Source organism: Anser brachyrhynchus, assembly GCF_964034855.1.
Source record: "Anser brachyrhynchus genome assembly, chromosome: 2".
NCBI lineage: Eukaryota > Metazoa > Chordata > Aves > Anseriformes > Anatidae > Anser > Anser brachyrhynchus.
Genome location: NC_137695.1, coordinates 152,739,907 through 152,754,139, shown reverse-complemented (window position 1 = coordinate 152,754,139; position 14,233 = coordinate 152,739,907). Strand labels below are relative to the sequence as shown.

The 14,233-nt window shown below is 36.1% G+C and overlaps 1 protein-coding gene across 8 annotated transcripts in view; it reads right to left on the bottom strand.

The window, feature by feature from the left end:
* The window catches only part of EFR3A (EFR3 homolog A), an 83,257-nt gene that overhangs the window by 44,154 nt on the left and 24,870 nt on the right, over window positions 1-14,233 (bottom strand). For all 8 annotated transcript variants that reach the window (XM_080581841.1, XM_080581840.1, XM_080581839.1 and 5 more), the window contains 3 exons: window positions 12,896-13,023; window positions 12,094-12,244; window positions 3,217-3,338 (listed from right to left, as the gene is read on the bottom strand). In XM_080581841.1, coding sequence (XP_080437967.1) covers window positions 3,217-3,338; window positions 12,094-12,244; window positions 12,896-13,023 — 401 coding nt within the window. The remainder of the gene's footprint in view (window positions 1-3,216; window positions 3,339-12,093; window positions 12,245-12,895; window positions 13,024-14,233) is intronic.

Here is a 14,233-nt window from a genome sequence, read left to right as displayed (position 1 = left end):
AGAAGAAAGGATGATAGAGACATCAAGTGAAATAAGCACAGCGAAGCTTTGCTAAAATTTGAATTTACTTTTTTAATGAAAATAAATCCCTCAAAACGGAAATCTTAATTTCACTATGGACAACGTATCACTCGCCTTTGTTCAGTCAAATTCACTACATTGCAACATTCACTAGATGACCTTCCGAGTTGACGTTTGTAAATATAAATGTATAAATACCTTAAAACTGTACCTCCCTCTTTTTCATCTATATTTGAACAAATCCACATGCATTCAAATAGGATCCAATATCAGGAATCTAGCCTTTCTAGACCTTTCAATACAATATTAATGGTATTACATGTAAGTCAGAAAAGGAAAAGGATACACAAACAACTAGAAAAGCACTTGCTACTCCTATAGTACAACTATAGTGCAGTATTCAATATTAAGATTCCAATATTAAGAACCTTAAGATTGACATTTAAGACAGAGAGCTTCCAAAATCCCATCACTGAAACATTTTACACAGGCAACTACTGTCACCTACAAATATCTCCAATATGAATTTAAGATGAAGCAACTTTTCTTTTTTTCTTCTTTTGTCAGATTCTAGTTCCTTTTTACTTATTAATTCTTGAGGTAATCAAGTTTTGCTGATACAGTGGCTTTTCAGCAGGCTCCCCTGCTGAAAGGGAAATGTCACTTGCCAGGTGACATTCTGTTTCAGACTCAGAAACCTACATTATTTGACTACGTGTCTAGATGACGTTCAAGCTCGCATTCAAGTCAGTAAATCCAGTGGAACCTCAAGCTGTGCAGATAAACAACAGCTACAGACGTCCATTGTAGGAGGAGCTGAAATACACCCTAGGCCCTATCAACTACACACTGACTTCTCGTGATAACTGCTTCTAGTATGGTAATCTGGAATCACAGCTCATTTGTTCTGCTGAATTACCTCAGTACCTACAGCAAATCTAGTACGCCAACTCCAAGAATGACTGGTTTTCATAGAGGGGAGTCATTGTTTTAAAGATCTATTTCAGAAGAGATGCATTCAAACTGTCTACGATGATGGGAAAAAGTTGTATTACTACACATTTCGTTAACCTGAGTAAAATCTCCCACTGACACACATGGGAAAAAAGGCCATGTCTTCTGTATTGGGAGTGTTATTAGCACTAATTTCATGCTCTCTCTCTTGTGCAGGAGGTCAAGAAATGAGGTTTGAGGTACTGAAGGACGGCACAGAGCACCATATTTCACCACATACAGGAAAGATTTATTTCCTCTAAACAAGGCCCAGATAGGTATTAAAGCAGAGACTACATTTAAATCAAGATTGTGTGCAGTCTTACAACACTAGGATTGAATTCCACCCTAAGGGTATATCAGCATTGCAGACTGAAGTACAACAGTGCAGACTGATAACCTGCAAATCAGAAGATTACCACAGTTCTCTTCCTCCAATAATAATCATACCTTTGAGGTATGTTACTTTAAGGTACCCTTAGGACTGGTTGATCATACTTGGCAGATGAATGAGGGTTATATCTTATCTTGATTCATTCCATGTTCTAGTTCATTATTAAAATTACCTCTCGTTTGTGAGGGGCAACAAAGGTAGAAGAAATTCTAAAAAAAATAATCCAGAACTGATCTTAAATCCTAACCTATTATGGAATGTTTTATGCTGAGTTTAATATTTTATTTCTGTTTTAGTTTCATTAAGCCTAAAAGGCAAAATCTCAGAAATCTCTTTAAAACATTTATGAATACTATTTTGCAACTGTCAGCTTCAGGTAAATAAATATACTGAAAGAAACTTAAGTTATGAAGTAGATGTGTGATACACCAGCTTCACCAGTGACATGTGGTTAAGAAATACAGAATGGTTTGGGTTGGAAGGGACCTTAAAGATCATCCAATTCCAACCCCCTGCCAAGGGCAGGGACACCTCCCACCAGCCCAGGTTGCTCACAGCCCCATCCAGCCTGGCCTTGAGCACCTCCAGGGATGGGGCATCCACAGCTTCTCTGGGCAACATGTGCCAGTGCCTCACCACTGTCACTGTCAAGAACTTCTTCCTTATATCTAATCTAAATCTGCCCTTTTTTAGTTTAAAACTGTTACACCTTGTCCTGTCACTGCACTCCCTGATGAAGGGTCTCTCCCCAGCAGAAAGTCTGCGTTACCTTTGGTCTCTGAGCAAAATCCCTTCACTTATTCCCAGAACAATCTGTGCAGCCAACCTGTAAAATCATTCACTGGAATAATATTCCTAAATGGAAACAGGGGAGGCAGGATGAAAAACATCTGTTGTAAGCATCTATATTTTTAGAGACAGATCTTTTTAAGAGAGATGTTTACATCAGAGCCCTGCAAACAGCAACAGGACAACAACTACGATGGCAGAGAATTATGAAAAATAAGGAGGAATGAACCAGAAGACTGAAGGAGGACTGAAATTTGTATTAATTTTCTTTATTCTTAAAAATACAGAATATATTATTTTTGAAAAGACAGTTTGCAGATTTTTGAAACTGCAAACTAAGAAGATCTTTACGCATTGCAGCTAACCTAACATGGGTTGAGTAAGTGTTCAGTGTATGGATTTTTCATAGTTGGCTGAACAATTTAATGTACGGAAACAGAAAAAATGCGTACAGCAGAGATGCAAATCATATAGTCTGAAAAACAAGGTTTTCTCAAATGCTCAGGAGTTAAATACTGACTGACAATTCCTATAAAGAACAAATCACTAGGTGGAGCTGAAGTTAAAAAAATGTAGCGTTACATAATAATGTAAAAATTTGTAATACAAATTCATGAAGGCATTTCAGTTTCACACAGCATCATACTACAGACGTCTAATAAAATTCAATTTTAATGAATCATTCTCAAATAACAGACTCAAAATATATTTTTGCTATTCATATGAGTAGCCCCATTAGTTTCTCAAATGAGTTACGGAACTTGCACACATTTACAGTAATAAGCAGTGCCTTTCCGGAGAGAATCCATGCAATCCAGCAGGCATCAATCAGGTAAAATTCCACCTGGACATTCTAAAAGTTCTATGTACCTAAGACTCACAATATTCAGTACTAGTTAAAAGTCAGACTTTCATTTTCTTCCAATGGAATGAAATATTCCAACAAATATCATAATAAGAAACTGTATTACAGACTGTAGCCAGCCAGTTCTCTACAATACATATGGTAAGGCACTTACTCAGTTTGTATTTCTGGATCGTGGTCACATGAATGACACATGGCACTGAATCGAGACACAAAGAAGTCATAGCGTCTGTGATATGAAGGTGTGTCTTCCTCGATGTTGGCAAATTTGACAAACTGGAAAACAAAATATGATAAAAAAGCCTTTGATAGCAATTTCCCAAAAGAGGATAATGAATATTAAGCTTCATCTAAGACTAATGTAAAATAGTGCATTAAGAATGAAACCAGGATTTTATAGTATTTAAATGTTTAGCCTCAGAGAAAACAAAGTCAAATAGGAGGCTTTTCTTTTAAAAGTCTTTCCACTAGAACTTCATTTAGGTCATTATGATTATTATTATGATGCCACTGCACCAAATAACACCTTATGCAACATGGAAACATCTAACACTTGAATAGTAAATGTCATTAATTCATGCAATCCAAGCAATCCAATGGTACACTTTCACTGGAGGTTAAGTAGCAACATCCCGACTTATCAAAGTTCACGGGAAATAAACTTGAAAGAGTTCTGTCAATTCTAACTTTACAAAGATTTTTTTATCTTAAAAAAAAAGTCAGAATTGTAACCAGTCAACTTTAATTCCATTCACAGAAAGAAACTCCAAAGAAAAATAAAAATTCCAATTTGCTAACATCTAGAAAGTAACAAAAGGATAAGTAACAATCAACACGGATTTGTCAAGAACAAATCACATCAACACAGCCTAACTTATTCTTCTGACAAGGAAATAGATTTTGTGAATCCAGACGAAGCAGCACCTGCCATATCTTAACTTCAGTGATGCTGTTGACAAAAAAAAAAAAAAAAAACTCAAAGAAGCTAGAAAAACATTGTCAAAAGAACAATCCCCATAAGACAGATACAAAAGGGTTTAAAAACATACTAACATTTTTAAATCATCAAACTGCAATAAGGTACTAAGTGAACTTCTGAAGAGGCCTGTCTGGAATACAATAATTTCTGAGTTTCACTAGAAATTTAGATAATAGAGTGGGCTTATCAAATTTACAAAGAACACTAAACTGGCCAGAGCTAGAAGCACACTTTATGCCTGGAAGTCTCTAAACTGGAAACAGGACCTGGAAAAAAAAAAAACATATCAAAACAATAATTTAGGAATGACAAATGCAAAACACCATTTTAAGGCAGCTGTACAAATACAAGTCAGACACACCTGAATGCAGAAAAGAAACTTAGGATTATAATAAATTGCGTCTTCAATGAAAGTCACTGCTGTTACACTGGCATGAAAATAATAATAAAAAACCAAACAATATATTGTGGTAAGTCTGTATTACCTGTGAGATCTATGAAGAAATTTTTACCATCTAATTGGCACTAATAAGCCTTAGATACCATACCCAGGTTAAGCGTCACAGCTGGAGACACTGACTAACCAATACTGTCCTTCATCCTAGGGATGAACAAAGATTTAGATAAAACACTCCTGTTAAAAAGACTACAACATTACCTAGCCTTGAACTCCCCAAAAGATACTAGTCTTACAACTTATCGAAGATATTTGCAAAAATAAAAGAAGTACGCTGTTTTATTTGTTCAGTGGTAATAAGAAAAGCAACAGTAGGCTTACGCTGCAGCAAAGGCTACTTAAGTTAAAAAGATGGGTTTTTACTGTCTAAAATGAAAAGACTGCCTAAAGACACTGTGGATTCTCCATCACTGTAAGTTTTAAATACACATCACACATAGAAGAAAAAAAGGCAAGGAAAGGTTGTCAGGAAACATTTAACACAGCGCTGATTCTGCCTTGAAACAGAGCAAAGTCCCACTAAGATCGCTCTACTTTTCCCACCGCAATGTATTCTTCTTACCAATTGCTAAGCACAAGCTGAGGCATTTCTTGTATATTTACCAAGATGTAGAAGCTGTTTTTATCATCGCGTTACCCACATACATATAGACGAACCCAAAGCACTTCACTATGACCTACAGGATGCTGATTTGTGGAGGTTCTGAGATAGTGTTCAAGCTGAAAGAGAAATCTGTGCATTCCTGAAAAAAATACTTTCTACTCTGTAATAATCTTTTTTTTTTTTTCTGTTTTAACTAGGACACTTATCCCTTGCAAATATGCTATCAGTTCACCCACAGTAAGCTACAGATGCACTTGAGATTTCTACAGTTTCTAGAACTACATTCCCAGCCATTCCTTAAAAAGGTGCAAAACTGTAAAATACTAGCTCATTTTATGCATCTTTCTGTAGAGAATATCTTTTACAGTCAGGTGATAAGAAACTCACATACAGGCAAAAAAAAAATAGGTTTTCGTAGTCTGCTGCCACAGTTTGTGAGTAAAATGAACAGCAACCATGCTTTTCTCAATATGATCAGTTACAAAAGCAATCATTTCCTTCCCAATGGACTCTGGAAAATGCTTTAGTATCTTGTGTCTCACTGGTTTGTTTCGTGAAATTGTTAATTACAAAAAAGAGGTAGACTTTCTATTTATTTATTTATTAAACTAGAACCTAATTAGTCCTTAAAATTTAATAAAGCATACAGTTCAGGGGGAAAACAAAGAGTAATATGACCTTAGTATTTTTTAAACATTCAAGTCTACAATTGATTCACATAAACTTCCATAAAAACGTGAACAGAAACAAAAAGTTTAAAGAACAGAAAATACTATGGGAGCAGCCATGAGAATATTAACTCATCCAGCATTTGGTATCAGCAGGAACAATCTAAATATACATGAAGATTTATCTGACAGGATCTTCAAACATGAAAACTTATTATATAACTCTAATGTCTTTTGCTAAAAGAAAGATTTATTGTATTAAGAAATTGTTTTGTCAGAATAAATGAAGAATTTAGGCCACAAAAGTTTCCCCAACTCTCTCTCTGGAGATTAATCCTGCATCAGAATGTAGCTTTGTAGCAGGGATGAAAGTACTTAGAAGTTATGCCCCTCAAAATGAAACTAACAGTAAAATGTCCACAAACGGACAAAAAATTTTTGATTCCCTCCTGTACATCGTAACAATTTCACCCCCTGAACATAAAGCACTTCTGAAATCTATTCCAGGATTAGCATTCAGGTGACTGAACATTTAGGACACCGGAAAGCTAACTGTCATAGGGCTGTTTTGAGTTGCACTGTCACGAAACAGAAACGGAAAGTTTTCACAGCGCACGTTAGCCTACGCTCTCTGCTTGCCTAGCAGTGATGTTCTTTAGAAGTTACTGTTAAATAGAAAATATTTGACTCCTAAGCACCTAAGGTATTTTCAAGCATAACACAATTATAGGAACTGTTTGACTTAAAAAAGGGCAAAACTCTTATGAAATTCCAAGCAATTACTGGGGATATACTTAAAAGTTTTTATAGAGGTAAACATGTCATTCAGTCATACTAAATGCTTGCAGTAACACACTGATAATTTATGGAAGCTTTACCAGTAGAAGCATCTTCGGCATTGGTATAATACAGAAGGTACAAAAAGGTACTTACATTGGTAGTATCTTATTTCCATTAGGTTTGAAACCAATAAAATTAAATCAGTGTAAAACCTTATAAATCTATCCTTATATACAGCAGGAACATATTAGCTATTCAGAAGATGCTTGTCCTGGACTGCATCAATAAAGTGGGATCCTATTACCAGGGAAAAGCAAATTGTGCAAGTCCTTTGAGTACATCATGCAAGTTCTCAAAATAAATTCCTAAGGACATGATTTCTTCTATATAATTACGCTGTCTTATCACTCTTAGGTAGCCCATACTTAATAGGTAGAAAAATTAGAAGTAGGAACAGAACTTTTGATACCCTCTAGACGTCTTCAAAGGAGGTCAGCTTTTTGCAGCAGTTCAAGAACTATCAGCATTCATTGTATTTAACTCTGAATTACATTACTTAAAGCATCTATCTGCAGAACTGTAGGCTGGTTCTGAGCAGTATTTTCTGATATTTGAGCTTCCCAATTCTGTCTTTAATAGCTTGCAATTTTTTCATGTTTCATTTAGCAGGAGGGGATGATAATGCCAATAATTACCATCTTTTATAGAAAAACTACTGTATTTCATTATTAGGAAACTATCACATAGGAAGATATCTTGTTTGTGGACCTGTTAGAGTGAGTCCAGAGGAGGGCTACAAAGATAAGCAGAGGGCTGGAGCACCTCTCCTGTGAAGACAGGCTGAGATAGCTGGGGATGTTCAGCCTGGAGAAGAGAAGGCTGCAAGGAGACCTCACTGAAAGTGGTCTTACAAAAAACGATGGAGAAGGATTCTTTACTTGAGTAGATAATGAAAGGACAAGGGGGAATGGTCTTAAACTAAAAGGGGATAGATTTAGACTAGACATTAGGAGGAAATTCTTCGCTGTAAGTGTAGTGAGGCACTGGCACAAGCTGCCCAGAGAAGCTGTGGATGCCCCATCCCTGGAGGTGTTCAAGGCCAGGCTGGATGAGGCCTTGACCAACCTGATCTAGTGGGAGGTGTCCCTGCCCATGGCAGGGGTCGGACTTGGATGATCTTTAAGGTCCCTTCCAATCTGAGCCATTCTATGAGAGGGTAATTGCCTCTCTCTGTACCTTTAACTCCTGTATAAGACGACAGATCAGGGATTCTAGAGATGAAATACTTCACTGTATTCTAGATCACTACTAGTACATAATTCCACATGGATACATGGAAGGAAAGAAGGATCTTGTAATACAAATAAGGTGCCACGCATACTTCCAGATTAGTATGCTAAAGACAAGCAAGACCAACAAATCAGTACTCTGCTGGGAACATTAGTTCTGACATTCTTTAATTTCACAGTCTTGACATTTTAAATTATATTTATGTGTGCAAGCACTTCAGTTCAGCCAAAAACAAGTGTTATCATAAGCCAAAACTAACAAATATAAAAATCTCGTTGCTCTATCAGACACTGGCTGGTCACTTTTCCTCCTGAGATGCTGTTCATCTTCTTTTAAATACCAAACAAGATGACAGCTGGCAATAACAGTCACCTGCTCCTCCTGCACAGGAAGCACAATGCTGTCACTAATGGTATGATTATTTCACCCATGCCGAAAATAAATCAGCTTTCCAAAATGAAGCGCCCTATCAACTAAAGAAAGATCTAAATTGAATAATTTAGGTAAATAATTTAAAATGTGATAATAATGGGTTCTATACATATATATACAACTTTACAGATTAATTGAAAAATACATTTTACTGTAAAAATGCAGATAATTCATCCAGTCAACATTCTGAACTAGCTTAAAAATGGTTTAAAATGGTTAAAAATTCAACCGAGTTGCCTCAGCATATTTTAAGATACGTTTTACTAAATTACAACCCCCATCACTTTTGACCAGCTGATCACTAAAGAAACTTTCTGGACCCTCTCTAAATAAATTGACAGGCAATTTAAAATATTAAAAAAATAAAGTCTCCCTCTTGTCCCAAAAATCTTGACCACAATTTCAAAGATTTTAGAGCTGTACACTATTTGATAGGATGAACAAATGTAATTGATTCTACCCCAGTATAACCCTGGTCTGTAGCCACTACAGATCTAAATAATAGATTTCATTATCTGAACATGAGAGGTACAGACATTTTACATGATATTTTGTTACTGAAATTCTGTAAATTGGATAGAGAAATTTAGTATTTCCATACGTTTCTAAGTAATAAATTTACTGCAGTCAGCTTTCAGATTCTATAATACTTAAGCCAAGAAAGTCTCAGCTTTTTTTTTTTACACATTTTTTTCAGTTTCCTCACCAGCATATGCTATCTTAGCACATGGTTAATAAAAATATCTTCCAGGATAGAAACAGACATTCTGAACTTTATAGACACTGCCAATTTCAAATCCAGTCGATTTCAAAGAAAAAAAAAGAGTTCAAGACATCCACTATTGCATTTCAGCTGTTCTCAAGTATCTTCCTGTATAAGCAGATTTACAACTGTGTTATACAAAAATCATTGCTGCTGTAAGAAATAAACTAACGTAATTTACAATGCAATATAAGCATATAAAAAGTCATAGGAATTAATTTTATACAATCTGAAGATTAGGCACATAAGTACACTAATGAAAAGCAAAAACAACTATTTTTCCAGAACAGTAATCTTCAGCTTTGCTTTTAAAAAAGTAAATTAACTTTAAAAAAAAAAAAATCAGAAGCCAAAGTGCTGAAAGCAAGTTCTGTGGTTTTTTTTCCCCTTTTGTAAGATACAGAGCACCAAATAGAGCAAGCTCTGCCTCCAAGAACCTGAGATTTGCAAGCCAAGGAAAAACCTTGAAGGCAGCAGCAGCTTTCAGATCCTTCTAAGACTTTAAACTACTAGGAATCATTCAGTACACAAATTTGGTTCAGAAGTCAGGTTTTCAAGTGAAACATCACAAGAGTTCTCACAGTTCAAGTAAAATCTGCTTGTGAGGCTGAGAATAAACTGTAACTCAATTAAGACAGTTAAATCTTACTTGAAAGACACAGTCACCTTTGCATGCCAGTGATGCTCTGAAAATCAGCTTTGGAATGGAAAATAATCAAGATACACTTAAAATGATATGGAAATCATCATCAAATGATTTCCTTGTAAAGCAAAAAGAGATCATGAAGTTGTATTGGTGTGAAATTTAGTTTAATAAAATAACAACAACAAACGGAAACTTTCCCAAAGGCTGCCTGACTTTTCACCAGTTTAAAGACATTTACTTTGTATACAATTTATTTTACTCATAGCTCTTCCAGGCAATACATTTCCTCTCCACAGCGGTACATTAGAGTAACTAAAGCATATAAAAAATAATCCAGTTTCTCTTCACCATCTGTACTCATCTTCTATTCCTTCTTAGGGAGTACAGGAAAATCTAAAAGAGGCTAGATGTGATGATAAACTTTATTCGTGTCTGACATCAAATTTATTTAAGAACATAGCAAGCCAGTTTTCTCAGTAACAGAAAATCTGTCAGTGCCAATACATTTCGCTCCTCTAGAGTTAACACAAGAAGACTATCTTTTCTCCTTCTTGACTACAGAAGGCACCTAGGGAAATAAGTGTAATTAGGTTAAAACGAGGCTCTGGAATACTGTTGAAAAGCCATATATTCACTCTCTTCTTCTTCTTACATAATTTAGTATCTTATTTAGGATTTTTTTCTTGTTGTTATTTTGGTTACTGAGTACAACAGAAAAACAGAAGTTATTTCCCAAATTAGGAATTCCATTAATCCACTTTGCACATAAAAGGCCTCATTAGGAACAGACAGGGATATCAAACAGATGACCATAATGTGAACTTCTGTTCATATTCTTTTAGAAGAGATGCGTGCCTTGTATATTAAAGTGGAGGTTTACAGTAATTGTTTACCACTGAGGTTTTCAAACAACTGGAAAGTGACACATATCTTCCATTATGTACCCCAGGAAGCAAGTTCCATAGCTATTTCTTATTTCCCAAAGGGGTCTTGCCCAGCATTGTTTTTGCAAACAAACAAAAAAAATCAGGATAGTATGGCTCAAAATTAACAAAAGACACATATATAGAATCACAGAATGGTTCGGGTTGGAAGGACCCTAAAGATCACCTAATTCCAAACCCCTGCCATGGGCAGGGACATCTCCCCCTAGATCAGGTTGCCCAAAGCCCCATCCAGCCTGGCCTTGAATACCTCCAGGTACGGGGCATCCACAGCTTCTCTGGGCAACCTGTCCCACTGCCTCACCACTCTCACAGTAAAGAATTTCTTCCTAATATTTAATCTAAATCTACCCCGTCTTAGTTTACAGCCATTGCCCTATCACTAGGCTCCCTGATAAAGAGTCCCTCTCCAGGGACATACATGTATGTATTATGCATATATATAAATATATATAAAACTATAATGTGTGTGTATATGATTACCATCAGTAAAACTGCCCTGTTAGTTTGGTGTGCAAGGAGACACTACTTCCCCTCCACCACAGCAAGAACCATCTGTGTTCAACTATAGTACGGAATTCTACTCCAGAGTAGTATCACTAATATATACACCTTCCTGTCTCTCTGAACCACAACTCCATTTAATTCCACCAACTGGGAATCATGCCCAAAGGAAAGACCAACATTTTTATAGAATCCAGAGAACCCAAACGCTGCTAACAATGGCAATGTATGTAAAATGCACGCATTACTTCTTTACTCATGTAAAAATAATCACTCTAGGTGAAAGCAGTCCACATCACCATCCTGAAATTTCTCAGAACCATGCTGTACTGCCTGGGAAATACAATGGTTATAGCAAAAGCATCAGAGGACTATAATATTAATTGCATCCATCACTTTATTTAGGAAAACTGATCTCCAAGTCTTCACTTTGATACTTTTAGTTTTGCCTTTCAAGCCAGGACGTGGACCCTGAAATACATAAGCTAAATAGTTAAGAATAATGAAGGCTTTTGCCTCCTGGCTACTTTTGAACTAATAGGAGTCTTTCTCCACAGTGTCAGTGCTGTGGAGACGGATGTTACTTCCTCTTTCTCTCACCACTTCTCTTGTTGCTGAAAGCAAGAAAACATTGTCTTTCCTACACCAATGGCTTCAGGAGGTCTGTTAAAAAGATTCAAAATATGAATTGACAGAACAGCTTTTCAATTTCTTCCAGGAGAAGGTACTACCACAGAGAATGAGCCCAAGCATCAAAAGAGTCTTAGAGACTAAATGGGAACACGTTTTTCTGGCTCCATCTGGTCTATGTTCTGTGTTTAGGCCCAAACAGCATATCATTCCGTTCACAGAATCTTCTCAATTCATGTTAAATTGGAGATATTTTGTGAATTCTGGAATTATTTTGCCTCAGCAAATAAGCAAAGACTTAATCTGATTTCAATTAGAATCTGGGTTTACTCACAGAATTAGTTCCAAGAACTTGCAACTTTGGTTCTCCTGATTCCAGAAGCTTGGCCACCATATGAAGGAAGCTTTCCACAAACGGCTTTATGCTTTGAGAATGGCAAGCCATTAGAAGTTGGTCCAATGCCTCCATGGCGATTAAGACATACCTGAAAATTAATTGTGGAGAGACTCACAAATATGCGTGTTAAGTTTATCATTAGGTCTTTATCACTAAAGTAAATTAGAAAGAAAAGGTGAAGGCACATCTTTCATAGGATCTAAAAATGGAAGTGAATGGTATTTCTGACTTCTTTAAAAAAAACACAAAAGTTTTTAGAAAGAATATCATAATATTTTCTAACTGAGTAAACACAGTTTAATTTTCTATTCTAACACATTTTGTTTTCAATTATAGACCCTAGCTTTCTAGTCTACAACTTCTCTACCCAAACCCTGGTATGGAAAACCACCAACTTATCCATCCTCCTGCACAGCAAGAGGACATTCTAATTAAATGAATGAGAAAAGGAGCAAGCCAAACTAGTTAGCCTAATGAATGGTCTTTTATCCGTTCTATGGAAGTTATAAAAATAGCTTTTAACATCATGAATGCCAAAGATGGCCCATGACGAATACTGCCTTTCTTTTGCAGTTCTTGCCACTTCTTACACTCAGTAGCTTCCTATGCCATTTCCATGTTCTTTAAAATCTTTCTCTTTTGACTCTGTATCTTACCTCCTAAACTCATCATCTTTGCTCTGACCTAAATGCAGCTACATGTTAGCACCTATTTTTAACGCTGCGACTTATTTCCTTACCCATAGCGATGCCGGACTACATCTCTGCTCAGTCTCTCTGCTAGGTAAGCACCGATTCGATCCAGCTTTTCTGGTGCAGAAACCGCATAGAAAGTCAGCTTCTCCATATCAGCTTTAACAAGACCATCCTAAGGACACACAGAAGTAAAAAAAATAAAATAAAAATCCACAAAAATTATGAAGCTTTTGAAGTTTTTTCCTTTTGGATACTCAAAGCAAAAAATCTGAGTCGTACAAACTGGAATACACTACTCAAAATATATAACTTCTAAAAAAAATTGTCAACAGCTAAGCTGCAAAAATCAACAACTTAAAAAATTACATAAGATATTTTTGAAATAAATGAAGTAACTTCTCCCATCATTTGGGAGGTGGGGAAGGACAGACATGGGATGGACACAGACAAGTATTCCAAAAGCAGATATTTACTGACCTACATTATCAGTGCTGCAACACATTTTCCCCACTGGTACGTCACTTTTTCTTCTCCAATTACCCCCCCAAACGTCATCATATATCTGATGGATAATTCTGAAAAGTCGACAGTCTATGCAAAAGATTTAAACCATAATCTTGTTCATTTTGTCACTGTCATATTTTGGACAAGGCTGACACATAGGGTACCCGAAGGCTAATTTTTAGAACAGGATCAGGCAGTAATTAACAAATTAGTTACACATACCCATTTAGTCTGAACTGTGATACAGACACCTTTAGGTGAGGTACTACAGGTACTAACTACAACTGTCAAGTAAGAAGAATAAGGCTTTTTTTTTTTTTTCCTTTTTTTTCTTTTTTTGCTGTAAGTTTCCAAAACATTGTCTTTTTCAAACAAGTTACTGAAGCTTTAAAGACAGTCAGTGCATTTTATCAAGCAAGTCTTCTAGTATTTTAGACAAGGCTTCAGTGAAACATCTGAGGCTGGCTTGTGTCCTACACTGAGCCAATGAGTATTAACACAGGTAGAGACTAAGGAGTAACAGTTCAGAGCCACCAAGTGAGATCGCAGCTCTGCTACAACTGTAGTTACTTGAGGTGTTCCTATACCTGTGTCACAAACAAGTAGATTAAAACAAATCCATAAAACCCTATGGTTCCATGGTGTCAGTGTACTGTATAAACGGAAATCACTGTATGTGAAGCCAATAACATACATTAACATAGTAACTAACACTCAGTATCAACACATTTCTTAAAAATTCTTAAAAAAACAAGAAAGTAATTTTAAAGCCCACATAGTCTATAAACCAAACCTTGTATGAATGCTGATTGCTCTGCTCACCTATACTATTATAAAGATAACAAAATCTGGTAACATTTAAAAAATACAGCCACATA